The 26,750-nt window shown below is 46.4% G+C and overlaps 1 protein-coding gene across 3 annotated transcripts in view; it reads right to left on the bottom strand.

Moving 5' to 3' along the window:
* Nucleotides 1-26,750, bottom strand: part of ArfGAP1 (ADP-ribosylation factor GTPase-activating protein 1) — a 99,041-nt gene that overhangs the window by 27,723 nt on the left and 44,568 nt on the right. For all 3 annotated transcript variants that reach the window (XM_084579455.1, XM_084579457.1, XM_084579456.1), the window contains one exon: nt 19,576-19,718. In XM_084579455.1, coding sequence (XP_084435581.1) covers nt 19,576-19,718 — 143 coding nt within the window. The remainder of the gene's footprint in view (nt 1-19,575; nt 19,719-26,750) is intronic.

Genomic DNA, 26,750 nt, shown 5'->3' with positions numbered 1-26,750 from the left:
ATGGCCATCCACATCGTGAACCGTCGCTACGTGATCCATCAGGAAAGTCATCACTTGTGGTAATAGAGAGTTTTAGTACTGCGTACGTAGGCATACGCAGAACCCTTGCGTACGTAGGCGGCCTGCGTGCTGCTTACTGCGCATGCGTCATACGCAGCACGATCCTTGCGTACTGCGTATACGTTGCTCGCGTACGCAGAAATCCCTACCTCTGCGTGCGTTCGCTGAACCGTCTGCGTGTTGCTCTCGCGTTTGAGAAAGCTCGACAGACACGTTTGGCTATATGGCCGCGCATGATAAGCAGCAAACACGCAGCGCTTGCTCGTTTCGTTTCTTTTCATTGCAGGCGATTTGGCGTTTCGCAAGAAGTAAAAACTTCTAATCCATTTGTTGCTCCGCAGTACAGGGCGCGGATTGCCTTATGAGACGCACAAATTGTTTTCTATGAATGCGCTGCGCGAACGCTCCAACTTCTAGCTGGTGTATTTCGTCGCCAGGATCTTTGAAGCTTGAAGCAGTAAGTACCAAGTTTCCCGTGGGCTTTACACCTATGGACAAACGCCGTGTTTACAAACGAATGGAGCGCTCGCGACCCCGCCGCAGACTGGGGGTGAAATGTATAGGCTTACCACGAGAATATGTGGAAGCGAAAGATTTCGAAGCCATTTTATGTCTTCACGGGGCATCTATGATTTTGTTTTTGGTATAGAGCAACTACAAACATCCTAGAACAGACTGTGAAAATATGAAATGCCATTTCAAAGGCGGAGTATCTCTATAACATTGCGTGACTTTTAGGGGTACGAGCTGGTAGGGACCTTAGAAAACATGTAAACACAACTTACCGCAGTATCTTTCTTGCTTAGTACAGTATCAATGGAGACTGCTTATCATTAAATGTTGGCGAGTGCTTTGAATGAATGTGTGACAAAGTATGCTAAGTCATTCCACGGGTAATCTATTTATAAACACCGCTAAAACATGTGTTGTGAAGCCGTACATACCGCACACACGCTCGCTATGTGCTGGGGGCTTCTCCCAATCGCGGAAGCCTCTCGTATACAGCTGCCGTATGGACTAAATTTTCTTGATACCTTTCATTCAAAGTAAGCAGCCCATAGACAAAAGTACATTCAAAAGGCATTTTTAAACTTCGAAAGGGAATGGTCCATTGTAGCAGACGGCGGTGCAGCCGACGCTCTATTCGATCGCAGACGACGCCGGCGACCGCGAATGACATTCGTGTGAGCAGACGGACTGTTGGTCGTCTGCTGTTGTGCACGGTTCGTTTTTCGTGCCGAGTGATGACTACTTTTAGCTTAAAAGCTCGTATCATATGAGCGGCCGCCTTTAAGAGGGAACGCTGAAACTTTCGGAAGAGCAGACAGCTAGATTTTATGCGTATGTAGGTTTTTACAACGCAGATTATTCGAGGCGCGTTAAATATTGTTTGGCTCCAAAAAAGCCGTAGCATATTTTGTCATACTTTTTCTTCAAAACATTCGGTAACTTTTAACCATCTGCCGTGTTCATTGGGGCTGGCCTAAGCCAGAAAATTATTTTGGTAAGTTTTCTTTGCCTATGGGCCATGGTGCTGATTTTTACGGCATACGTTTCGTGGCATTTTAAATATGCTCCGCCTCTCTAATGAGACTTCGTATAGTTTTGAAGCGTATTCTCCGAGGTTCATAGTTACTTTGCACTGAATGATGACATCATAGGCGCACTGTGAACTCGGAAAACTGCTTTGACTTGACATTGTTTCTTTCGGAAAATCGGTTTGCTTCTTCGGATTTAAAATTTGCACGGGGTTATATAGTTAATTTTAGTTTTCTACTACGTTTGCTGGGGGTAGTGCTCCGATTCGGTTAAAGTTATTCATTATATCCGCATCCTCTGCAAGAACGACGAACCAAATCAGCACCTTTGCAGCATGGGTTCCATCTCTCGCCTGTTGGAAAAACAAAGAAGCAGGAGTTCCTGCGCTGGAAAATTCAGTTTTTGAATGGCTGCGAAATGGCACTGCACAAGCCACTGCGCTTGCCGCGTTAGCTTTCAGACCCCTGCGTGCGTATGCGCTTCCGCCCTACTAAAAGTCTTTCTGTGGCATGTACGCGACCGTGGCGTAGCGTTCCGCAAAGTACGTGGGCTGTGCGTACGTAGCGCTCACTACGCAGTACTAAAACTCTCTAATAACTGTCAGCGGCCGCATCGATCATCAGTCGCCACATTCATACGGCCAGAACTAAAGTGTAGGAACGTTTATAAAGCCACACGTAGCCACCATATATGTATTGACGTCACCACCAACGCCATAGTAGTAAGCGTTAGCGTGCAGTTTGAGCCACGAGGTCGAGATATGCCACCCTCGGTCTCCGGACATTTGGGGGTATTCAATCTTCGAAGCCTACCTTTCAAAAACAACCGATATGCCAGCGCAAAACATCCGTCGGCAAAAGGCTACCGATGCACCGATCACGCAAGAGCTTTTAAAGTGGGAAATGTGTCTCACACGCTGATAAAAGGACAGCAGAAGTCGGCTGCAAATGAATGCACGAAAAATTACGGCTGCCTTACAAGGATGGTATCCATATACATAAGCCCTTATAAGACATGCGTTCACTCGGTGCAAGTCGACACTTTTTTTTTTTTAACTGCAAATTCCAGCCTTCAAGTTTAGGATTCAAATATATGGCCTTTAGATGATGAAAGTATCCCATAGGTCACCGCGTGGCGTAGGTTAAAGGATATATTGGACAGGCAGGTTTACACAAACGGGGCGAGCAAAATCGTCAAGCTGACTGAAAACAAAACCGTTAATAGTCTGCAGGTTGGCAGCCACCAACGTTTTCGGCTCTCATGCAGCTGCAGGCTTTGCATCCTTTCGAAGTCCGAACGTTCGTAAAACAGAGGTTCATATGTGATTTATTTCACTCGGCAGCAAAAATTCTTTTCCTGAAGGCTCCTCTGGCAAGCAGTTTTCTTCCAACGAAAGATGTCGCCGAAGCCCAGTGCAGGCTACAGAATCTGGAAGTTGCAACTTCAAAGGGGGAAAATGGCTTCTGCGGCCAGACCAGATGCCCCTCGGCCAAATAACGGCCCGTTCCTTCCAATGCGGGCGCCTCCAGCTAGCACTGCCAGCCGCTAACGACAAAGATTATTTGTGGACACAGGGCAGTTGGCGACTGCCGCTTCAGCGTAGCCGCCGTCAATGGCCGGGTCGGCACCATGAGCAGGTGGTGCTTCGCCGCGCAAAGCGCATATCTGGAAGCCATTGTTGGGTACCATTATTCCACCACGCTAGCAGGCGCCTTCGTCTGCTCCGAATAGGTTGCCACAGATACAGCAGTGTGCGCAAGCTGCCGTTGCGGGCGCTGCAGCACACACGGCACAGCTGATACACACAGGAAGCAGACGACACACGCACAGGTATGTCTGCGGCAAACCGATGCCTGCTGTCCGGAAGGATGTGCAGACAACGTCGCCATCTACTGTGTTCTGCAACTTTATCGAACCCCCATTTGAAAAATTCTCCCGCCTCAACCGGAGACTCATTTGCGCTGAAACTGCGCACAAAGCTTGGAGTTGCTGTCCCCTTCTTTACGAGGTAAGTTTGACCATGGTGCTTACTTGGTTTGGCCGCGCATGATGAGAAACCAGAACAGCTAGCGACGAGACTGAGGAGCAAAAAATTAAATATAAATAAATAATTGGTTCACTGGAAGGGAAAGGCGCGGTAACTGTCTCACTCGTTTTCTGTGGACACCTGAACCGCGCTGTGAGGGAAGGGAGGAAGGTGGGAGTTAAAGTGGAAAGAGAGAAAGAGGAGCCGTAGTGGAGGGCTACGGAGTAATTTCGACCTCCTGGGGATCTTTCAGCGCAGTTTTTCTAGCAAAAGCCAGCTGTGGCGTCATCTGGCGTGGCTGGATGAAAGCGTAGCGGTTCAAAAGCGCTGAGGCAAGCATGGCACATTCTTGTAATGGTGCGAGATGGCGCCACTGCTGCCCTTCGGCGGAGAATTTACGTTTGCGTCATTTGCTCCTGTCTCGTCGCAGGCTGTTCTGGTTTCTCATCATGCGAGGCCAAACTAAGCAAGCACCATGGTCAAACTTACCTCGTAAAGAAGTGGACAACAACGCGCAAGCTTTCTGCGCAGTTTCAGTGCAAATGAGCCTCCGCTTGAAGCGGGAAAATTTGTCAAACGGGGGTTCGATAAAATTGTAGAACACTGTATACGGCTAGGCCTAACACGGCGGCGGAAGATAAATTCTATCGTTACGCACATCACCGTCACGTAGTGACGCACACGAAAGCGCTCAGGCCAGAGCGTACGTCCACTGTGTACGCTATTATTAACTCCGATCGCCAACAGCAAACAAAAGACGGCGTCGAATGGTCTTTCCCAGCGGCCTCCGACGGGTCCGCTGACGAAAAAAAAAACACCCCACGAGAAAGCAAACGCCGCAAGATATATATGAGGGAAAAGCTCGTCCGTTGGACGACAAACACGCCGGGGAAAAATGAGAAAAACCAGAAAGGCAGATGCCGCAGAGCATAGACGAATGGGGCTGCATCTCTAGCAGGGGAAAAGGAAGAGAAAAAATATGATGGACCGCGCGCACACAAACGAGGGTTAAAAAAAAAGCAACACAAACGGAGAAAAAGCATTCGCGAAGAAACCGAAACCAAATGCGAAGAAGGCCGCCCGCCGCACGACGCTTATGTACGCTTATGCACACATTTCTCTTGCTTCTGCGAGACCCGGACGCTCCTTTACTCGCTTATCATGCGATGCAACATCGCCACAAAAAGAAAAAAAAAAAGAGCACGGGAAGTGTACGGAAACTATACCGCCCCACGTTTCATGCACGACTGACCGCTTAGAAGCGGTTCATGTACTAAAGTTCGAAGCATACGCGTGCGCGATGTGTACGAAACAGCGAAACAAAGCCGTTGCGCAAATGGCCGCCGCTGGACCAACACTATTCGTACCATTCGCAAACCTCATGAACGCGAACCGGCATTTTCCTTTTCATCGAGGCTGTCATGAACCGTCGATTTTCGAAACCATTAGTCCACATTCTTGACGCAATGCATTTACGCGCTCTCTTTGTCGTTGATTTGTTTGTTTGAACAGTCAAGAGAGACAGCAAAAGGAAACGAAACCAAATCACGGCGCTTTCGTCCCAGAACAGTTGGGAAACCCCGTCCAATCCCAAGTGCTTCGCCAGCCATACTGCACGCGCACGCACTTATCCGGAGCTATCCGACGGGATTTATTCACCCTATCCAACAAACACCGACAATAGCAGATAATGTCCTATCTGCGTACATTTATGTATGTCGCACTCCAGAGCGCAGATACTGCAGGGAAAACGGAACTACACTGCGAGACAACTACGCAAGAAGTTACGCGCTGCTGACCCCTCCCTCCATACGCTTAGGTATACATCTAAGCCAAATAGTAACAAGCATTGGAATGCTCCTCTTTGACGTGATTTTTCATTTGCTTTTCTCCGTCCCGCTCATAAATTTACCTGAAGCGCTAAGTTTTCTCATTAACGCGATAGCGTCAAAGCCTCGTTCTTCATAAAATCACGGGAAAGACGGCAATGATTGGCCGGCGAGTCGCGGATGTCACCAGGCCACGTGACATGGAGTCACACAACACGGAATGCGCCGGTGACGACTACTATAGACCCTTTACAGCGCGAGCGCATGGGCGCTGCCATATTTGATCATGTGACCCTTCCGCCATCGCCGGCCTTCTGGCCTTCTGGTTTGACGGCTTCCGGCACGCTGGTACTCGGCTGCACGGTGCGGCGTACCAGCTTTCGCTGGGGACAACGAGCTTGTAGACAGGCAATAAACTTCATGTGAATGCCTATAGTATGTGTAGGTGCTAAAAAATGTTTAATTTAACCACGTAGTTCATTTATTGCGTCCTCCTAAATGTCTGCATTGGCTAAAACGTTTCGACAAACCCATCAGCCGTCGACTCGGTTTTTTGTTTTGCTTTTTTTTTATCAATTCCCATAGTGCTCTTTGTGGAAAACGTGACTCTCTGTAAAACTGAATAGATTACAAACTGATTATTCCCTAAAACTTATCTTTTTTTTTTATTTTCTTGCGCAAAGGGCGAACGCATGCTCAGACTATGCTGGCTGAGACGCATTATGAAGGTTCATTTAACATTGTGCACAATACTTACTGCTCAATATGGACGCGCGTGTAATCCCCGACAATTGATAAGATATAATTTTATCTCCTGTAAACGTCCTGGCTTCAAAAGACTATTACCACTATTACGCTGCTTGAAGGCCGCAACAGGCGCTCAGCGGCGTTCACCTGCGCTCGGGCGAAGATAACTGGAAACTGCACCGGAATTCAGAACGCACAGTACGCAGCCCAAGCAAGCGGGGATATAAAAAAATCTTATCATGGTAAATTTCATCATTGGCCCGTGCATTAGTTTCATAAAAGCAGCAGTTATTACATGTATTTCAGCAGTACTTGCCTAATTAAAGTTTGGTTTTGTTTGTGCGGTGTTGCGTCCCAAAGCGACTCAGGCTATGAGTGGAGGACTGCGGAAATTCCCATCCCCTTGGGGTTCTTTAATGTGCACTGATATCGCACAAAACACGGGCGCCTGGGTTTTTGGCTCCAGCGAAAAGCAGCCGCCGAGGCCGAGATTCGATCCCGCATATCCTAGGGAATATATACCTAATTAAAGTAAACAGATTCACTTACATGCCCACACTAACTTTCCTTCTCTGCGCAATCAATTCGTATAACTGCATAGACATTAATAGCAACGTCAAGGTACCTCCTTAACGCCCTGCGAAAAAAACTCGGCAGCATGTGCAAATACTCAATTTCCAATTCCTGAGAAAACGTCAGAGTCGTTCTCGCATTGCCATGGCTACTACCGGTGCTAAAACGAGCTGGGGCGTGAGGTATAACCATTCTCTTCAATTCACAAGCGCTTTCTTGACCCAGAAAGGAACATGAACTCGTGATACATCTCCCAGAAAAACGGTTGCCTAGGCCATGATGTGCACCTTATGTAGAAAGTATCGTCTGTTCTTCCGCCAATAAACAACAGGGTCATTAGCTCTACTTCCTCGCAGAATACTTCGACAATACAGATGACACCTGCATCAAAGCAGCGCTGTTTAAAAGTCAGCTGGTATTCTTACACAAGATACACAGCAGCAGTTAGCACTGCGCGCCGATGCGTTCCGAAGGCCAGCAATGACGGCCGTCCTAGTGGCGCCACCTGTTAGGGAAGAGTTGAATTACTCGCTGTAAACGGTCTATACCAAGTCGCTTGCACCTGAGCGCTGCTTATGCGATAACTCTACAACAAGCGCAGATGAATGCGAACGTCAGCCTCGCTTATTCATAGCCGACTTAGCGTCGCTTTCAGAAAGTGTCATCTCCCTGACCTCCAGTCATCTGACATCTGGGACCAGATGTCACTACCACTTCCGGTTCCAGCGCTTCCACCAATCAGACGACTTGATGCCAACACTTCTGACACAAACTCGGAAAAAGGAAGTACGGCGCCCATTTTAGCAGTAATTAAAAGCGACACCGAAGAGTCGACGACGGTATAGTCCGACGACTACCTAGCAGTGGAGCTTCCCATTTTCTATGTGCATCCTAGGATGCATCTCCACATTCTCATACGAGGGAGTCGGCGTCAGCTAAATATTAATCGGTTTACCGCTAACAGTAAAAAACTTATTTGTAATTGCAATAATGTATACAGAAGCTAGTCAGGACGTTTTCGCACTGGCATGGAAGTTTCGCTCGAGCGTCAAGGTCATCATCAGCTACGGCGCCATTCAGCCATCTGTGCTATGACGCCACGGTGGAAGAAAAAGAGGTGCACCGACGGCGCCGCGAGTGTGACTTTTGCGCATGGCGCGGCCGCCAGGGGCAGCACGGGTACTGGGGGGGCCTGGAAGATTGGTGGCTTAAAAGCAGAGAAGTGACATAATGTTAGTAATGTAGAAACAAAAATTTAATAAATAGAATGATGGTTTAGTTAACCATTCTAAATCAATAATTAAGATACAGGGAGAAAAATGAGCATGATAGCTATTGCTACCACCCCGTTTCAAAGGGGACGCTCCTATATTCCATCCATCCATCCAGCCTGTCTCGTCGCTCGTTTCGCTGGCGTTTCTATGGGCGCGCCTAGGACGGGCGCTTGTTTTTGACACATAGGGGCGTTCGCCTGCTTGAAACAATTTTTATTTTGGTTGGAATTATGTACCTTTATATTTCTGCCCATTTTCTAGGTTATAACTCGATTCGGGGCCGCATGAATGATTTCTTAATTGATGTGCAGCTCTGCGGTTTACGACAAACACGAGTAATACAATATTTCCTTAAAGCACTCCTGTGAGCGGCGCGTAAAGAGCATCCAAAGGAGTGCAAGATGACTATGTGAGCCTTCACTGCTGCCAACATGTGCAGTTTCAGGTACTGTCGCGCTGGGAAAAAAAAAAAAAAAAAAAAAAAAAAAAAAAAAGAGAACACAGTTACGTTCGCGCACTCCGCTATTTGAATTTATTCTCGCTGTTCTTTTTTCCGGTTGATAGCAAAAACACGCTAATGTCCCGATTTATTGCATTATGGACAATTGTAGAAGGCTTTTGCTGCAATCCAAATGTAAACATGACGCAGGAGATTTAAACAGCGGAACCCGTAGGCGCGCCTTTGCTCGCATTTATTTATATTGCCATCACACGTGCGTGTCGTGCATTAAAGCACAATTTGAAGGTAGGATGCTATGGGGCGATTCCATGTAAGGTCAAACCAGGAATGGTCGGCCGACCTTATAAATTGATTTTAAAATTTTATATACTGTTGCCCGATGACTGGAAAGAAGATACGCATTTTTTTTTTTCGGGGCATAAGAAATTAAAATAACGAAGGAGTGGAGTGCCGCGCTTATGTTCTGTTGTTTTTGACAACTTTGGTTATTGATTACATTGATTACAGAAATTACAATAAAGTTAGGTAGCTGAATATGGTCTCACTAAAAATATGCATGCTTTTGTTTGTATTCAGATAATTTTTTTTTTTGGAGGGGGGGGGGGGGGGAGTGTAGATTCTTTTTATTTACATGAACAATAAAGGAGACGTTGGTGCCGCATAGCGGTTCCGGCTACTCCTTTCCACCAGATTTGTAAGAAACACCTAGTCTGTTTTTATGAAATCTCCTAAAATATAATAATTTTCACCGGAAAGGAAAGGCGTAGTATCTGTCACAAGTGTTCTGTGGGCACCTGACCCACGCCTTAAGGGAAGGGAGGAGTGTGGGAGTGAAAGCGCAAAGTGAAAAAGGTGCCGCTGTGGAGGGCTACGGAGTAATTTAGACCACCTGGGTATCTTTAACGTGTACTGACATCGCACAGCACACGAACGCCTCTTCTTTTCGCCTCCATCGAAACGCAGCCGTCAGCGGCCAGAATCGAACCAAGATGCTCCGGCACAGTAGCCGGGCATTTTAACAACTACACCACCGCGGCGGGGCGAAATCGGCCCAGGAAATGAGATTTTGCCTATTTTGCAGGCCTTTGCCTGAAAAAACGTTAGTGATAGAGCGGCAATACTTCCACACTATGTTCTCAGCATATTTATCTATCAAACTGCGAATGCTTATATTTATATAACGGTTCAGTATACAGATGTACGATCGCGCTAATTGCAAGAAAACAGCGAGCAATAAAAATTTCTGAAGGCAAAGAATTTTTCTTATATTTCTTAAACTTTGTCCCCTATTCTCCTTTGCTTCAGCTTTCAAATTCATTGAAAAGATATTGTATAATTTCGTTGCGCTAGTAACTACGGCCACTCCAATAACGCCCTTGCGCAAGTCTCAACGCACGACGCAGGATTCAAGATTCTACGACATTTGTGAATCGCACAGTTTTTCAACTGTGGCATAATATTGTATTTTGTCATTTATGTCTTGGCGTTGCAAATTATCTGGCAGACACTGTAGTGATTGATTCGGAAATTTGTACGCGTGGTGTTCATGATGCATTTGTGGCATCGGGCAGCACAGAGATGGTTTTCGAGCCTTACCTTCACCAAAATGCGGATTGCGCAAAATACGATAGTTCAATGAGCAAGCAACGTATTCCAAATATTACTAGTGAAATGAAGAAATTGTTAAGGCCATAGAGAATTGCCTCATTAAAACAGAATGTTTCTTGTCTGCAATCGTTTACTTTAATCATTCGACGACGCACATTACCTTCATTCCTGTGCACAGTTTCTTTCATGCAGTCCAGGCTATGCATGAAGTATGAACCGCAGATCGAATGCGCGACAAAAGCCCCAGTCTGACTGTGTGGAGGCCGTCGTCTGAGACACGCGCATCCGGCTACAGATAGCTTTGCTTTTTTGTGTTCGATACTTCACTTTGCCACTGGAGCGCCACGTTCATTCTGATACCATATGGTGCAGCGCAGTTTCTCGTGTGGCAACGGTTGTCGCGCCCGCGAGAATGAAGCAGACGCTCAAACCTCCCCGACAGCGCTTTAATCTTGCTTCCTTCACCTCCATGTAATTGGCGTCTGGTTGCAATGAGAACAAGGGGCGGAGAGAAAAGCGAACCTTCATTTCACAAGCGTTGAACAGCTACCCAAGAGGCATTGCACCGGCGGCACGATGTCATGGAGCTTCTCTTTAATTGGCCAGACGTGGCAACAATCCACTAGATGCGCGCCCGGTGCGTGCTCCAAAGCGGCAAGCGCAGCGTGTCGTCTGCTCGAGCAGACGACGCGCCTCTGTTTGCTCGGAAATGGAGTTATTTGTTTAGTCAGCGTTACGAAAGATTCTATCTCCTCAGAAGTTGGGATGTAAATATCGCAAAATAAATATCTAAGGGTTAGGGCCTTTTAATGCTGATTTAAGTACGAAATTAAAAGCGCGCGCACCGGTGCTTCATAGGCACGCCAGCAGAACCGGCGGAGAGGATGGCCCCCAGAACACGTGCTGCCCCTAGCGGCTGCCCTCTCTTCCGGTCACAGCTCGCTGCAGCGCGGCCGCGCCGTCGGACCACCTCTCTTTCTTCCACCGTGCTATGAACTTAATAGTGGCGCCTTCTAAGCTGGAGCGCAGCCAGCAAGGGGGGGGGGTTTGGAATAAAGCAGTTCGTGTTTGATTCTGGAGCGGCGTGGATACTTGGCTCTCTCTCTTTCGGCCTCCCGGCACGACAGCACGACAGCACGGGAACGCCCACGCAGCATGGTGTCACAAGTGACAGCAGCATGAAAAACTCGTCTTAAGGTGGCGGTTCCACGGTCGCCATCTTGAGAGTAGTTCAGAATCTACCACCAGGCTGCGCCACTAATCCATGACCAAAGAATTAAATCATCTTGTAAAGAACATATCTGGGTTTCAGGAACAATTGCCGGCATAAGGTCATGGCTAGGGGTAGTTTATTTAGGAACAGGACATCAATGCAGGCAAGAAAACAAGGATCTTGTTGAATGTCTCAGTGACGATATAAGCCAGTTTGGAGACGGGGCCAATAATATTCTGCTGGGGGACATGAAGCCACATCTACGATATGGATGGATACACGGATTGTAACGGGAAGCTAATGCTAGATTTCTGTGAGCGACACGATCTAGTTATAGTAAATAGAGAAACAAAATGTGAAGGCCAAATCACGTGGGAATTCCGCAATAGGCAGACGACCATTGACTACTGTCTAATGTCGCAGGAAATTTATAGCAAGGTCACAAAAATGGAAATAGATGAAGAAGGAGAGTGTAGTTTGGGAAGTGATCATAAACGTATTAGTCTGCAGATGGGGCCCTTGATGAAAAGAGAAACGGAACTTACGACAAAAAGTAAACGCAAAATTAAACGACGATCAAATAGCGCAGATAGCAGCAGACATACAGGAAGCAATAGAGAAAAGCCCCATGAAAGACTGGGATTATGAACAGGTAGAACTACTCATAAGGACGAAAATTAAGGAGGTTAAAGTATCAAACCGCTGGAATGGAAAGAGGAAGCCACGGAGCTGGTGGAATAAGGAAATCAGGGAAGCTATTGAACAACGACGGGCTGCTTTAAGGGAACACCGAGTGGCAAAGAAACCACAGGTATCTCAGGAAGAAATCGACCAAAAATGGGAATCATATTGACAAAAGAAACTTGGAGGTGCAGGCCCTCATCCAAAGTAAAATGAGGCAGTCCACCGATCGCTGGATGGCTGACATACACGATGCCTCTAGAGGCGGAGCAAAAAGTTCTGGAACCATATAAGCTGGCTAGGGAAGAAGAATCAAAGAAAGCAGGATCAGATTAAAGATAACGAAGGAAATTGTTTAAAGGGAGACAACGCAGTGAACTACATTACATCAGTTAGAGCAGAGTCATTTAAGAGCGACGATAGGCTAATCTCCGCAAATCAGGAAGCAACACAAGGTAGCAGAATACAAAGCAGCTTAGAACTGACCAATCTAAACTGGAAAAAGGCAGAAAAAAATATTCCTAAAAACACATCTACAGGAATAGATGGAATTCCGATCAAGCTGATTAATGAACTTGGTCCAAAAAGTAAGGAAACGTTGGTAAAAGCTCTGGAAACAGTCATAACGAATAAGCAAATTTCGGACAGCTGGCGGCAGAGTAAAATGATTTTGATTTGTAAAGAGAAAAGAGAAAGGATGCACATAAAATCCTACAGGCCGATTACCATAACATCTGTTATGTACAGGTTAGCCATGCAGGCGGTGAAATTAAAGGTGCAAGCAGGGTAGAAAGTAACAAGATACTCGGAGAACTTCAGAACGGCTTTAGAAATGGTAGGCGCTTAGATGATAGCCTGTTCGTGCTTACCCAATGCACTGAAATATCTAGAGTGGAAAATAGACCTTTGTATTTGGCCTTCCTGGACATAAATGGGGCGTACGACAACGTAAGCAGGGAACTCCTGTGGAACATATTAAAAGAAGGTATCGGTTATGAGATAATAGAGTTCATACAGGAAATATACCGGGATAACAAAGTAGAAATTACGTGGGAAGGGATAAGAAGTACTTAGGATGTCAAAGTATGCAAAGGATTAAGACAAGGCTGTCCTTTATCACCGCTGCTGTTCATGCTTTATATTATAAACCTATAACGGAGGATAGGAGACAGTAACCTAGGTTTTAACCTGTCATATAGTTTAGGTGGAAAGGCGGTAGAGCAGCGCCTCCCCGGTTTGATGTATGCAGACGATATTGTGCTGCTAGCTGAGTCTGGACGAATTGCAAACTCTAGTTAAGTATTGCGGAGACGAAGGGGACGCTCTAGGCTTCAGTTTTAGCGCAGTCAAGTCGGGTCCGATGATTTTCAACGGCTCAACTGATCAGGGTCTTAAAATACAAGGCCATGAAATACCTAGAGTAGCAGAATATAAATATCTGGGGGTATGGGTAAACGAAGGATTGGCATACATTGGAAAGCATGAGCAATGACTTAAGGCCAAAGGGCGAAGGAATGCCGGGATAATGAAGCATAAGGCATTGTGGGGATACAATAGGTATCAGGTTTAGAGGGGTATTTGGAAAGGAATTATGGTGCCCGGACTTACTTTCGGAAATGCCGTTTTGTGCCTAAAATCAGAGGTACAGTCGACATTAGAAATAAATCAGAGATCCGTTGGACGATTAGCACTAGGTGCCCACGGCAAAACTACAAATGAGGCGGTACAGGGAGATATGGGCTGGGCATCTTTCGAAGCACGGGAAGCTCAGAGTAAAATATTATATGAGGAACGCCTGAGGAAATTGGACAGTAACAGATGGCCAGCTAAAGTATTTAAATACCTGTACTTAAAAAGCGTTGACTCACAATGGAGGAAAAGAACTAGGAAACTAACTAGTAAGTATGCTAGTCAGAAATAAAGAGCATTAAGCAACAGGTGAAAAACACAGAAGGTAAAAATTGGATAAATTCGATGGAAAAGAAATAGAGTGTGGAATTATACCGAAAGTGGAAAATGCAGATCAGGAAGGAAGATTTCTTTGATAACTCAAGAGGCAGTGCCCTACTTTTTGAAGCTAGATCAGGGTGCCTTAGAACACGCAGATACAAAAAGGAAATTTAACAATGGGGATGACGCATGCGCTGTATGTGGTAACTCCAGTGAAACAATTGACCATATTATACTTGAATGTAATAGTATCCATCCGGAAGTTGATGCAGGCGCAATCACTGTTCCTGAAGCTTTGGGGTTTAGAGATACCAGAGGCCGGGCGAATAAACCGGCGGTGGAAACTAGCAAAAAACGACTGGAAGATTGGTGGCTCAAAAGCAGAGAAGTGACATAATGTTAGTAATGTAGAAACAAAAATTTTAAGAAATAGAGTGATGGTTTAGTTAACCAATCTAAATCAATAATTAAGATATAGGGAGAAAAATGAGCATGATAGCTACTGCTACCACCCCGTTTCAAAGGGGACGCTCCTATAGTCCGTCCGTCCGTCCGCCCGTCCGTCCTCTATTAACTAACAGGCATGGCCCAACGCTAAACGGGAGAGGTGGAAGGGAGACAACAGAGACCACGTACACACTCAACTGCAGTCACTAGAATCGGGCTGGCAACGCTACCTCGACACGCAACGTGCCGAGGGTCGATTGCCACTGCCGCTGGCTTTATCTTCTACTTTGCCAGCAGCTGCTTGCTGTCAGCACTGGGCTTTCATACTGGTGCCTGAAATGCAGCAGAGATGGCGCATGTGGTCTCCCCTTCCCATAGAGTTGCTTACACTCTTAACTAGAGGGAAAGCTGAAGGCGCTGCACTTCAGCCACTATGGGCACGCTAAGAATCGTGGGCCGGTCTCCTACTTGGTACGGGGCAGTCGGTTTTTCTCGGGTGCAAGGAGTGGCGTTACCATGATGTCTCTATTTCATCCTCATCATCTCGAGGTGAGTACATAGACTGCAAAAGCTATAGTAGCGAAGGCGCAAAAGCAGACGTCGCCAATAAAAGGTTTCCATTTCCCGAATTGCAACTAAAAACTTCCTAAAGTGATTGCAAAAGCATAAATTTTTCCAAAATGTTTTTTCTTTCCTTTCAAAATGTGCCTATTAAATGCAAAATATTGTTACCTGTGCTGCTCAAAACTAAGCCAATAAGAAAAAGAGCCATCGCTATTATTCGATAAATCTCACACTCACATGCTGTTTCTCTCCATTTTTACAATTTATAGTCGCAATATTGAATGTTAGGACATTGTTTACGGTAGAACAATGTTTATCTTTGAATTAGTTTTGGCCAAAAGTTGCAGTTCTGCACTCGGTAGTTGGCCGGCCCATGATGCTTTGGGCACTCATGGGGGCCGAACTGGTCGTCAGGAAACTCCATGTAAACTCCCAAAGATGGCGACACAGCTTTCCCTCTAGGTAAGAGTAAGAAACTCTATGCCTCAACCACAAATGTGCAACGGCGTCCATCTGAGCATCCGCTGTTGGCGGCATACGATAAAACTATGCTAAAATATGAGCAGAAACGCACTATCACAGACATACACCGACTTACCGCACGATTGCTGCGCACGCACAGAGGCCACACCATACCACATCTACCAGCACGCATGTGCTGGAGACGACCGGTAAACCGGCGCTAGTCTCCGCCATGCTAAATGTCCCTAATATCTCTGACAAAGCTTCAGCAGTTTTAGCGCAGCGCTTATCGCCACCACTGACCATGGTCGCCAGCCGTCAAAGAGTATGCAAAGATGATCCCCGGATTCCATGATACGCATGCACACAATGCATCTAGTGACTAGGCGTGGGTGTGTACAGAAGCAGCTGGGTCTCGGTGTAAGTGGGCCACTTAGCAGTTGGCAGTATGCTTTGTAATGTCTGGAAAATATGCCTCTCATTCAACGTGGCTCGGTGCTGACACCACGTTCGCCTGCCACTGTGATCCTTTGCGTTCCCCCTATGTGATCCAAGACAATGGGATGTTATACTGCTCAACCTTTTGTCAAAGTTAAGCGACTCCGAAAGATAAAGTACTTTAAGTACGATTTCATACGTCATGTGTATAAATGCGGTTCCCAGCGGTCGGCCGAAGCATCGCAAGCCCTCTTGTCTAGAATTAGGCAGCGTTTTTTCTTTTGCTGGACACAACGACCTGCACCACCTCTGCCGGAGTTTCTTACATACAGCGCTTAGACTTGCAACTAAAGTGGAGCTACCGCCGTATGCAATTCCCCCATAACAGAAAGTAGACCTTTCCGGTCACCTAAATAAAAGCTGACCATATGAACAAAGTATAGGGCAAAGGATTTCGTTTACTGTTCAACGGAGTAGCACACACACCGCATACCATGGACAACAGTTAGCAACTGCCGTTTCTTTTCTTTTTATGTTGTGTTTGTATCCTACTTTAGCATATCACTGCAGAAAAGGGTATCAACATGGCTTGATCGCAATAACCATGGTACCATTAAAATTGGTTGATGCAATATTCTTTTTTCCTTGTCTTTTTTATTGAAGTACCCAACAATGCAGGGTACATTGGTGCCACCGCCTATGCAAGTTTCCGTGGAGTTTCTTAAAGGAAACTTTAGCCCAAAGATCTTTGATCATACCCATAGGGAAACTATTTCACAAGTTGACTACATTCAGTATGGGGTTTTTGGATGCTTAAGAATTATAGCACAACCTGGAAGCAGCCAGTAAAAGCAATCCTTTGCTGTCATTGTTTTTGGAAAAGCTATCTTTTACTGTAGTCATTGTTTAAGGAAAAGCATTCTTCCTTTTTAACCCCTTAATTTCTTACTTAGCTCTGTGGCTTTGTGTTCAAGAATTTTCTCCTGTTCAACTGATTCTGCTGCCACATATTCTGCGTTTATCAACAACCTCAGTTTGCAACTAGAACACAGTTTATTTTAACAACTGGGAGCACTGCAACAATCCGTAAGCAACCAAATTTTGACCGACCACTCTTTTGTTCTACACAGGGGCCCTATGGTAAGTTTCGCAACAGCACAGCATTAACACGTTCACTGCGCAGTCCAGCCGTGCTAGCACAAACAACGAGGCGTTTCTTGCAGTGTACCACTCGTATCTCTCACTGCTGTTTGTCCCTGGCGGCGTGCAGTGGTCCTCGCGGAACCGAGTCAACCCCAAACAACAGATATGTCAATCCTTCTATCCTCATATGTGATCCAGCTTCGGGAGCTTAAAAGTGTGCACTCTAGAGGAGAAGCTGCAGAACTAAGAAGACAAAGGTTTCCGTGGAAAGATGGCCCCGTTTGTAGGTATTTCCTCGCTGTTCGTCTCGTGGAGAGAAAAAGAACTGGCGCAAGAATGGCATGCTTCGGCTTCTGGTGAATGACCCAGGGCGTTATGAACCAATGATCATTAAATGTAGATAAGTCACTGATTTGGGACAGCAGCGAACTTCCCCTGGCAGCAAAAACCAAAGGGTTGTTCTTGTGTTGAATTTTGAGCCATTGTAAAACGGTCAAAAACACACTGTAGACAGGCACGATAGCATCCTATGTAGTCGTCAACCTGCTTGAAGCAAATGGGTCATCGTGGATGGTAACATTATTTTCGCCGACTTTGTTGGGGGGTTGACTAAAACGTCTGTCCCCAAGAGTTGACTGGTCCCCTTTCAAGTGAGTAGTCACAAAGGGATAGGAAGCTCCCCAAACGGCGCCCAGAGCACGCGTCGCTGCGTACACGCGTATCAATGATCCTCCACGAGAAGGGCGGCATGGACAGAGACATCGGGGCTTCCGCATTATTCTTTACTCTCCCAGACCTTAACAACACAAGAGGTGCCGCCTCGGGTCCCTCAAAATACCTGTCGCTTGTCTCTCACCTTCAAGTAGCGAATCCATGTTCGTTTCTTATTTATTGTCTCAGAGCCTTCCAACGCTTGGCTATCATTTTTCAGGACCTGAAGCGGCACGCAGTGATGACATTCTATCAGTTAATGTCGCTTTCGAAAGCACCGCTAAAAAACACGTTTTCAACCATGCGCTTTCGTCAGCCGGGGAACCGAAAAAAGCAAACATGAGAGATTCCACTGGCAAAGAGCGCCGGCTTTGCGCATGTCTGTCCCCCCTCCTCCTCATTGTCCTGGCTGCGCAGACTCCACCGTGCGCGTCGTGGCCGCGGTTGCGAGTAGGTTTTGTAGTTCCTCTCCGCTCCGCCAGAAACCGGGCGCTGGCGTCGCGAAGCAAACTCCTGCTTGGGTTCCCTATTATTCACATTTCGATGAAACAGCATGTTGGTGCACATAAAAAAGTCCAAATAACGCTACACTTAACACCCAAGACGGTCCTTCTATCCCACAAAGTAATGCACTGGCCCACCTATAGCGGCTGAAGTTCACTGCTGCCAGCTTTCCCTCTTGGCAATACAGGCAATATTCCGAATTTTCGGATAATTCGAACTGCACTACTTGGTCCGGCCAAGCTCCATAGAGATCTGTGTACAAGGATCCCGTTACTTCGAATGCGAGTCGGTTCTACTACGGATAATTAGAACTACACACCGCCGCGTCTGTGCGGCTCAGCGTACAACATGTGGTAAAAAGAAAAAGACCCTCAGCAAAAAAGTGACATAGAGGCTGCGCACATCCAAGACGGGGACAGACGATGAATCTACTAGGTAAAACCATGCAAGAGTAGGTAAGGTAAAGCTTAAATGGCGCCATGACCTCGGCGGCAGCCAGCGACGCCAGAAGGTACGGGTTGGCGGGCTCGGCGGCAGCTGCCTGCTAGGGGTGAAGATTCTTAGGCGGAGCTGCTGCTCTCCGCTATCGCGGCACTGTTATCGCACATGTGCCTCACCACCATGGAGTGCTCGGGTTACCAGGGTATTCGTTGAGAAGGGGGGGAGGCCTCCCTCTTGCTCGCTCTCCTCGATAACCAGGATGGTAAAAAGATAGTGCGGCATGAGCCTTCACTTTTCGCTCTTCATGTACGGTTGTGATGCAGCGCTTTGCGGAGCAGATGACAGTTAGCACAAAAGAATGCGCGATGTAGCGGCCATATAAAGTTAGCGTCTGCTTCTCCCTATACTTTCTGGCTTCTTGGCGGAGGACATCTTGCATTTACTTTCACATAAACTCTTTTTCAGCTTTCTGAGCTAGTACTTTGACTTTTCATAGGCTATATTACTGCCATGGTTGTTTATTTTCTTTTTTTTTCTCCAGAAGTACTACATTCAAAGCATACCAGAGGACGAATAGTTTGCTATATGTTATGCTATATGTTGCTATAGTCTGGTTTGCTATATGTTCAGGAAGCACTTGCATTATGAATCCCCTTAATTCTCTAATGTAATATTTGCTTCAAATGCTGCAATCATATCCTGCCTGCCTGCTTTGTAGGCAGTGAAGAGGGGCTAGCAAAGCTGCTCTTCGATTGTTTCTCTGCTGCTAAAATGGGGGAAAAAAAAGGTGGATAACAAAAGCAAAGAAAGGTGACCAAAGCTTTTCTTTACCAGGCAAAACCTGGCAGGAAAAAAACTGAACACTGCCATGTTCGCAAGTAAAAAGGGAGGTAGGTGGCACAAACCTGTCCCGAGTTGATGGCGAAGAGGTGGCAAAGAGAAGCGAGGACTTTTCGTTGGGGGCACCCTCGGCTGTTTCCAGCGTGGTGGCCTTCTGGGCAAAGAGTGTCGAAAGGTCCTGCACTCCGCGTCGGCTCACGTCAACCACCTGTTGCATGACACCGCAAAGCGAAGAGAAGGGGAAAAAAAAAGAGCGGGAGAAAAGAGTTTAGCAAGAGGAGAGAGCACAGCGACTCTTCTCCCTCTCCCATTGTGCACTCAATTCTGCCACGTGACTGCAGGCTAAAATGGTCTGGCTCACAGAGTTTTGAGTCCCACTTTGACTCAGGCCATGAGGGATGCAGTAGTAGCGGCTAAAATGTTTGGCACAGTTTGCAAACATTAAAATTTTGCAAGGTTTCCAGTCCATATTTCAACAAGGTCACTGACAAACACTGCCTGTGTTGACATCGGCATTGCCCTTTCAGTTAGAAACGCAGGAGTCTTGAAGCCAAATGAACTCTGCATTTAAGCAAGGCAGCCACGATGAGCCATTTCGTTTCTCGGTATGCTGCAATCACGCAGCAGGGACACAATGCAACCCGTATTCACAGGGTGCCCTGCTGTCCATACAGTTGCTGATCAGTTGCACACATGCAAAAGGACTGCTGCTAGCATAGTACAAGCAACAACTGGTAGCGATGGACACAGTGATTGTCAAACTCCAGCTTTTGCTCAAGCAAGCGCAAATTTCCTTTTTTATTTAAGCCTGCCAAAGCAATTTTATGACTTTTATGTCCTGTATTAAGGTGTCCAGTGCTCTCTACAACGACTGGTGCTCTTTGACCCGACTCACTCACCGCTCACAAACAAGTAAGTCTAAATGCATAGAAAGTGTGTGGACATGCACTTTCCATTTTTTTTTTATTTTCCAGTTTTCTTAATATCTTCGCAAGTGGGCAGAACTGTAAAATGCATATCTTGCACAATGCTGATATCTCTTCTTGCTATATAGCTGCAATGCAGCTGAACTATTACTATTTGCTGAACATTTTACTATCTTACTGAACTATAATGCAGTAAAAATAGTTTTGAAACATTAAAATTCTGCTTCTTGCAATATGCAAAACAGTCAATAAAACACAAACATACGTGGAAAGCGCATTGACAGCAAAACAGGCGAGGCATACAACTCTACCAGACTGGTGACATTTTTAATAAATTACAAGCTCAAGTTGAAATTTTGCTTCTGCGGGCCACTGGAACTTTCTTTTCAATATAAGCCTCAAGGACATACGGGTCTAATCCCGGACATAAACACCCTAGACTGTGTGCGATGTGTACATGCCATTCTTCCTCTTTCCTTTTCAACCCCTTCATCACACGCCTCTGTTGACGTTAAGTGCGGTTACTGTGTGGTTAAAAGCAATTTCCCTCAACTCAAAACCTCTTTTCTGCCCATTCCGCTACAACTATCAGTTTCAGATTTAGAATTACTTAAAAAAATAAACAGTGCGATCTAGATCATACAACTCCTGACAGGGCTCACAGGATTCACCTACAGTGTGTGCCACAGCTCACCACTTGCAGCGCATCCTGCATGACTGGAAAACACGTCAGCAACGTGTGTGCATTGTTTAGACCTAAAGTTGCGATCCTGTCTTGCATGTTTGAACCCGCCAGAGTGGCAGAGAAGAACGCAGAAAATCCTACATGCTGTACACAATACAGTCCTGGGAAATATATGCATTCATACCAGCATGATTGTAGACATCAAGATTCTAATGCAAATACAGTCTAACCCGGTTATAACGAAGCCACTTACGGCGAAATAGCAGTTATACTGAAGGGAGTTCAATTTCCCATTCCCATTTTTGCCTTTTCCATACAATTTGGGTCTGGTTTTATTAAGTAGATAAAAGTGACTCAGGTAGCAAATGAAAAATAGCCCACCAATTTGAACAGTTCTATGCCTTTAAAGGAAATTTCTGTAAAAAAATAAGGGCAAAACTCTGTTGACAGCCACATGTGCAGTGTCTGCACGCCTGCAATCCGAAAGGTTACTTCACTGCAAAGCTTGGCTGCCAGCGTTCCTGCTGCGCGTTCTTGAATGATGACGTGAAGCCGGCCGCACAAGAGAAAAAAAAAGAAAAGTCGATAAGAGGCGAGTGTTTGGGCGACGTCATAATGAGTGGTCGACTTGACAAATCACACTCCTCGCCACTGTCTGCTCACGGTTCTCAGAGCAGGGAAACTGCGGGAGCGTTGTGAGGCTTAGAAGCACTGCCCATTAACTCTGCTTTTTCGTGAACTGTATGTGCTTTCATGTATGCCTGCATTCCTGCCTTGTTCTGCTTTCTAGCTTTGATACCTGGAGAATTTTTAGACAGGACCTACCATATTTACTCGCATAATGCTTGCACCCTCAACATTGGGCGTCAACAATTTGAATTTTTTTTTCCTCGCATAATCATTGCACCACCAATATTACCACCACGAGAGTTGTCTGCCAGTAGTAACAAGCGCCATCTTTGGAGCGCTACTGAACCTAGCTGGCCTCGTGTGCACGCGCTACCAGGCGGTGATAGCATGATCGGGTAATTATCATCATCATAAGTTATGCTCGTCTTTTTCTTTTTTACCTCCATGATGTTCGTAGCCGTCACCATTTTGCGAGGTGTCTCCGCGTCTCGTTGTCAGCGTTCCTTCGTTCCGTCAGTGTTCCCTGCTTTGTTCCACCGTCTACCATGTTCTTGGTGCCGCATCGCGATGGGGCGGTACGCAAGTTATACAGCTGCTTTTAAGCTGAAAGCTTTCGAGTATGCGCTACAGCATAGCAACCGTGCTGCCAGCTGGCACTTCGGCGTCAACGAGTTCTGCATAGTGCGCTACTGAAGACAGCGATTGCAGAGTCAACACGGACTCAGATCAAGTCTGATCAAGAGTAGAACTGTATGGTCTGCTGTGAGCATTATACCAGGAAACGCGGGCAGTGATGATGAGGCTGCTTGCGGTAAATAAAGTGCTTTAGCAATTTGTGCTTTTGGCGACCCGTACTCTTATAACAAGGGTAAGTTCTGCTTGAAAGTAATGTTTTGGTTACATATACAATAGCTGACGTAAGAATCCCGATTCGCACCTATTTAAATTTGCTTTTAGCCCTCCAAAACATTTGCTTGAAAATTTTCCCCGCATACATAATTATCGCACCCCCAACTTAGCATCAATTTTCCGCGAAAAAAAGTGCGAGCATTATGCGAGTAAATATGGTCTTTGGAGACAAGGCGAAAAGTGAAAAAGTGTGACATCGCTAGCAAGTAGGACAGTCCACACTTTCAACTTTTAGCAATAATCAAAAATGGTAGTGCCGTTCCAACGACAAAGTTGGCAACAGAGACCAAAACACAACAGATCCATCATGATGCTGAAGGCTTAGGGTTTGTTCTCACTAGGCGAAAAAGAAGAGGCGTCCATGTGCTTTGTCAGCGCACCTTAAAGATCCCCAGGTGGTCGAAATTACTCCGTAGCCCTCCACTATGGCTCCTCTTCCTCTCTTTCCACTTTCTCTCCCACCCTCCTCCCTTCCCTTGCGGCGGGGTTCAGTGTCCACAGAAATAAGTGTGACAGATACTGCGCCTTTCCCTTCCTGTAAACCAATTATTTGCTCTTGGTCACGAAGACGTCCAGCCAGGAAATATGTGGCACCGATGTGTCAATTACTGCAAAGCTGTAGCCCACACACAAGGAGGATATTCAAGGTATGCTGCCTCCTACTTGCACTGCCGAAAATGTGACCAGAATGAAGGTCCCTTTGGTGACGGCAATTTTTTCAGGAACACAAAGCGCCTGACCATAGTCCACTGCATAAAGAAAGCCAGCTGCTCCCGAAGCAGCAGCACAGACGCAGCGCTTGCCAATGACAAAGCTGCCATAGTTGACATCCCTGATTGTGCCGCTACGACAGCCTGCTTGGAGCAGCGCTAGGGGTCTGGGCCACGCAGACCTCGTTTTCACCAACGACGACACAGAGGACTTGCAGACTGACAAAGTTGCCGGGAACGTCACAGAAGGAACCACAGTGGACAGGGCCTTCAACAGCAACTGGGATGATGCTGGTTGTGCTCCTAAACTAGTGAGCACTGCAGTGGCTTATGCGCCACGGATAAAGGACCACACACACAACTGCACTGAACTTTCAACTTTATTTTGGACATACTTTGATCCGCACTTTATATTTGACAGAAGGGCATCAATGCGCAAGTGCACCTAAAAGGCCGATATGACAATCTCAGTAGTCACGCATTATTTTTTTTTTCCCCGCAAAAAGCAGGAAGTCAACAACCAGGCCACAAAACGAACCCTGCACAAAAAACACTGAAGGGGCTCAACACAAGGCAAGAACACAAGTGAAAAATGGCAATAAAGAGCCAAGAATTAACAAGGCAGAACTCATGAAAAAGTGAAGACGGATGAAAAATAAATAGGCCAACAAATAACATGCCAAAAACTTCCATAAGGGAAATGATGAAAGCAGGTAAAAAATTCATAAATGAGGCAACGATTAAAGGGAAACTGAAACAGTTTTCAAATTCCATCAAATTCGGTGTTGGAAAAAAAGGGCTTTTGTTAATCATGTGTGTCGAATTTTTTTTTTAATTCTGTTGATAAGAAAACAGAAATCGCGTTAAAAATGTGCCCTGGTCACACCCTCGTCACTGCCGTGAGCGCAGGGGAAGGGCACCGAAACTGGGTAACAGGCGGATATGACGTCAATTTCAGAATGCCAGCCGCGCGTTTTGCACACTTGCTTTGCTCCATCCCGCGCTTTGGTGAACATGAATCGGCGCAATCTGCAGTTGGTGCCGTTTGTTTTCTCCAGTTCTATTGTTCTGTGCTGAAGGTTCCACGTGTTCAAAGATCCCATGAGGTCAACCAGCAGATACGCAGCTATTGCAGAGTGGTGCGCCGTGCGCTTTAACGCCCTACAACTAGTGAGCCTCTTTTACTCAGTTGTAAGACAGTTGAACCCAATTATATCGAACACGGATATATCGAATTTTGGTTATATCGAACTCACGGAATATCCCCTTGAAGATCCCATGTTAAAGTATAGGAAAGCCGCGTCATATATCGAACTCCGTGCCACGCACTGGAAAGTGTGCCTTTCCCAAAGACGATTGCATCACCCTTGGCCGTTTGCCGCGTGTTGTTTTCAAGCCACGCGAGGAAGGAATGAGAGGGGACAGTTCGGCGATGGCTAGTCTGGGCAGCGCCGCGCCCATTTCCGGAAGGCGCGCGCATCTGCAGTTATCGTTTCCCGCGCTCCAACACATGACGTTTGCAAGCCATGTGCATGGGTGTGCCCATCCTTTTGCCGAGCTATCTCTCTCCTTCAGCAGGCGCTACGGCAAGCCAGCTCAGCCTGTTTTCAGACAGGCATCGACCGCTTTCTCCAGCATGTGTTGCGAACCCTCTATGGCGCCTGCGGATGTTAAAAAGCGGCAGTTTTTTTTTTTCTTTTTTTTTTTTGCGAGTCATCTTTTATTATCGTTGTGCTGTTCGGACGTTAAAAAACGGCAGGGTTTTTTTTTTTGCGGGAGTCGTTTATTCTTGCATGTATGAATCAACGAAAGCAAGCGGTCAGCTACTGCGATCATGACGCCCGCCCCAAGCGCGGCGTAAAAAATCGAACCAGGCTTGTGCAATCAATCCATCACGGGCACTCTGCCAAGTACGCTCCCCGCCACCGCAGGAGATATCAAAAGATAAACGCGCCCCGACATTATCACTGCGCAGCATCTTGACACGCTGCCAAGAAATGAGCCGTGGATGAGACCACCGAAACGGAGTGACGCGGGCCATGAACATGCAAGCGAAAACGCTCACGATTTCTGCCGCGGCGACACGGAAACCTTGTTTTGAGCTGCCACGGTGGCTCGAGCGGCAAGAGGGACGCAGTTCCAACAAGTTTGAAATTTTTCGCTCTGTCGCTGAGATCGCTCAATCGCTTGCATGTGAACGAGCTGGTCTTAAAGCTTTTTTTTTTTTTTTTTTTCAAATTCTCGGGTGCAAAAGTGGAGGGTGGGTTCATTATGCGGGTGGGTTGATTACGCGACACATGCGGTATCGTTTTTTGGCATCGTAAGTGCCGTCACAAGCCGATTTTTGTATATCGAATTATCGATATATCGAACTATTTCGCGATCCCCTTCGAGTTCGATATATCCGGGTTCGACTGTATTGCTTTCGCAATAAAATCTTGCCATTGGAATCAGCTGTGCTTTGCACTGACGATTTTCATGCCGATGACGATTATTGAATCTTGGCAGCGATTGCGGCCACTTGGGAGTCCAGTGCCGTTCTCCGCACCTAATTAGGTTAATACTATTCTTGTACAGCTGGCTTCGCTGTCGTTATGCTTAACCAAAGATATCGAACTTAATCACGATTCATGGCTCACTTGCTACACAGCTCACCGCTGCGCTCGGCTACGTCAACAATTACCAATTAGGTACACCAAACGAAATGTGTGATCGGTAGAACGAAGCTGCATTTTTATAACGCAGTGTCTGGAGTGCCGTGCTGCTCGCGCGGCAACAGCGTGCTCAAGCATCAACCGAACGCAGCACTGCTTCCACATGCCGCGCCGGCCCCAAACTGTTCATGGATCCCTTGCAGCAGCGTCAAGAAAGTGTGCTCAGATTTATTGCTGTCTTAAATAATAGGCCCAAGGATAACGGAATGTCAAAAATTGACCCTTATTGAGGCTGGCTGAGCCGTACCGAGATGCTTGTAGGATAACTGCTATACAAGCAAGTTTCTCTTCACAGCTCTGTAGCGGCAGTCGCCGGTGCCGTCGTGGCCAATCCAATCTTCTTGTACGTATAATTAGCTCATCTTCTGAGACGGCGCCGTGATAAATGATATCTTCATTTCATTGTGAGACAAAGTTAAGTAAAAAATTTAGCGCAAAAAAAGAACACAAAGGACAAAGAACACATAAGACGTTTGACACGTGTTCTTCTTTGTCCTTTGTGTTCTTTTTTTGCGCTAAATTTTTTACTTATGGATCACCAACTAACCCGGCAACATGCTCTCTTCAACTGAGACAAAGTGATTTACAGTAGCTACATGTAGCCTGTTTACTACAGCGCTGCTCAAATTCCAAGCGTCGTCTGGTGTGGCTTCGATCTGAAACAAT

The sequence above is a fragment of the Amblyomma maculatum genome, chromosome 9, assembly GCF_055883805.1.
Source record: "Amblyomma maculatum isolate TAMU_Amacu chromosome 9, ASM5588380v1, whole genome shotgun sequence".
NCBI classification, from domain to species: domain Eukaryota; kingdom Metazoa; phylum Arthropoda; class Arachnida; order Ixodida; family Ixodidae; genus Amblyomma; species Amblyomma maculatum.
The sequence above is the reverse complement of the archived record's forward strand: the minus strand, read 5'-3'. Positions and strand labels throughout refer to the sequence as shown.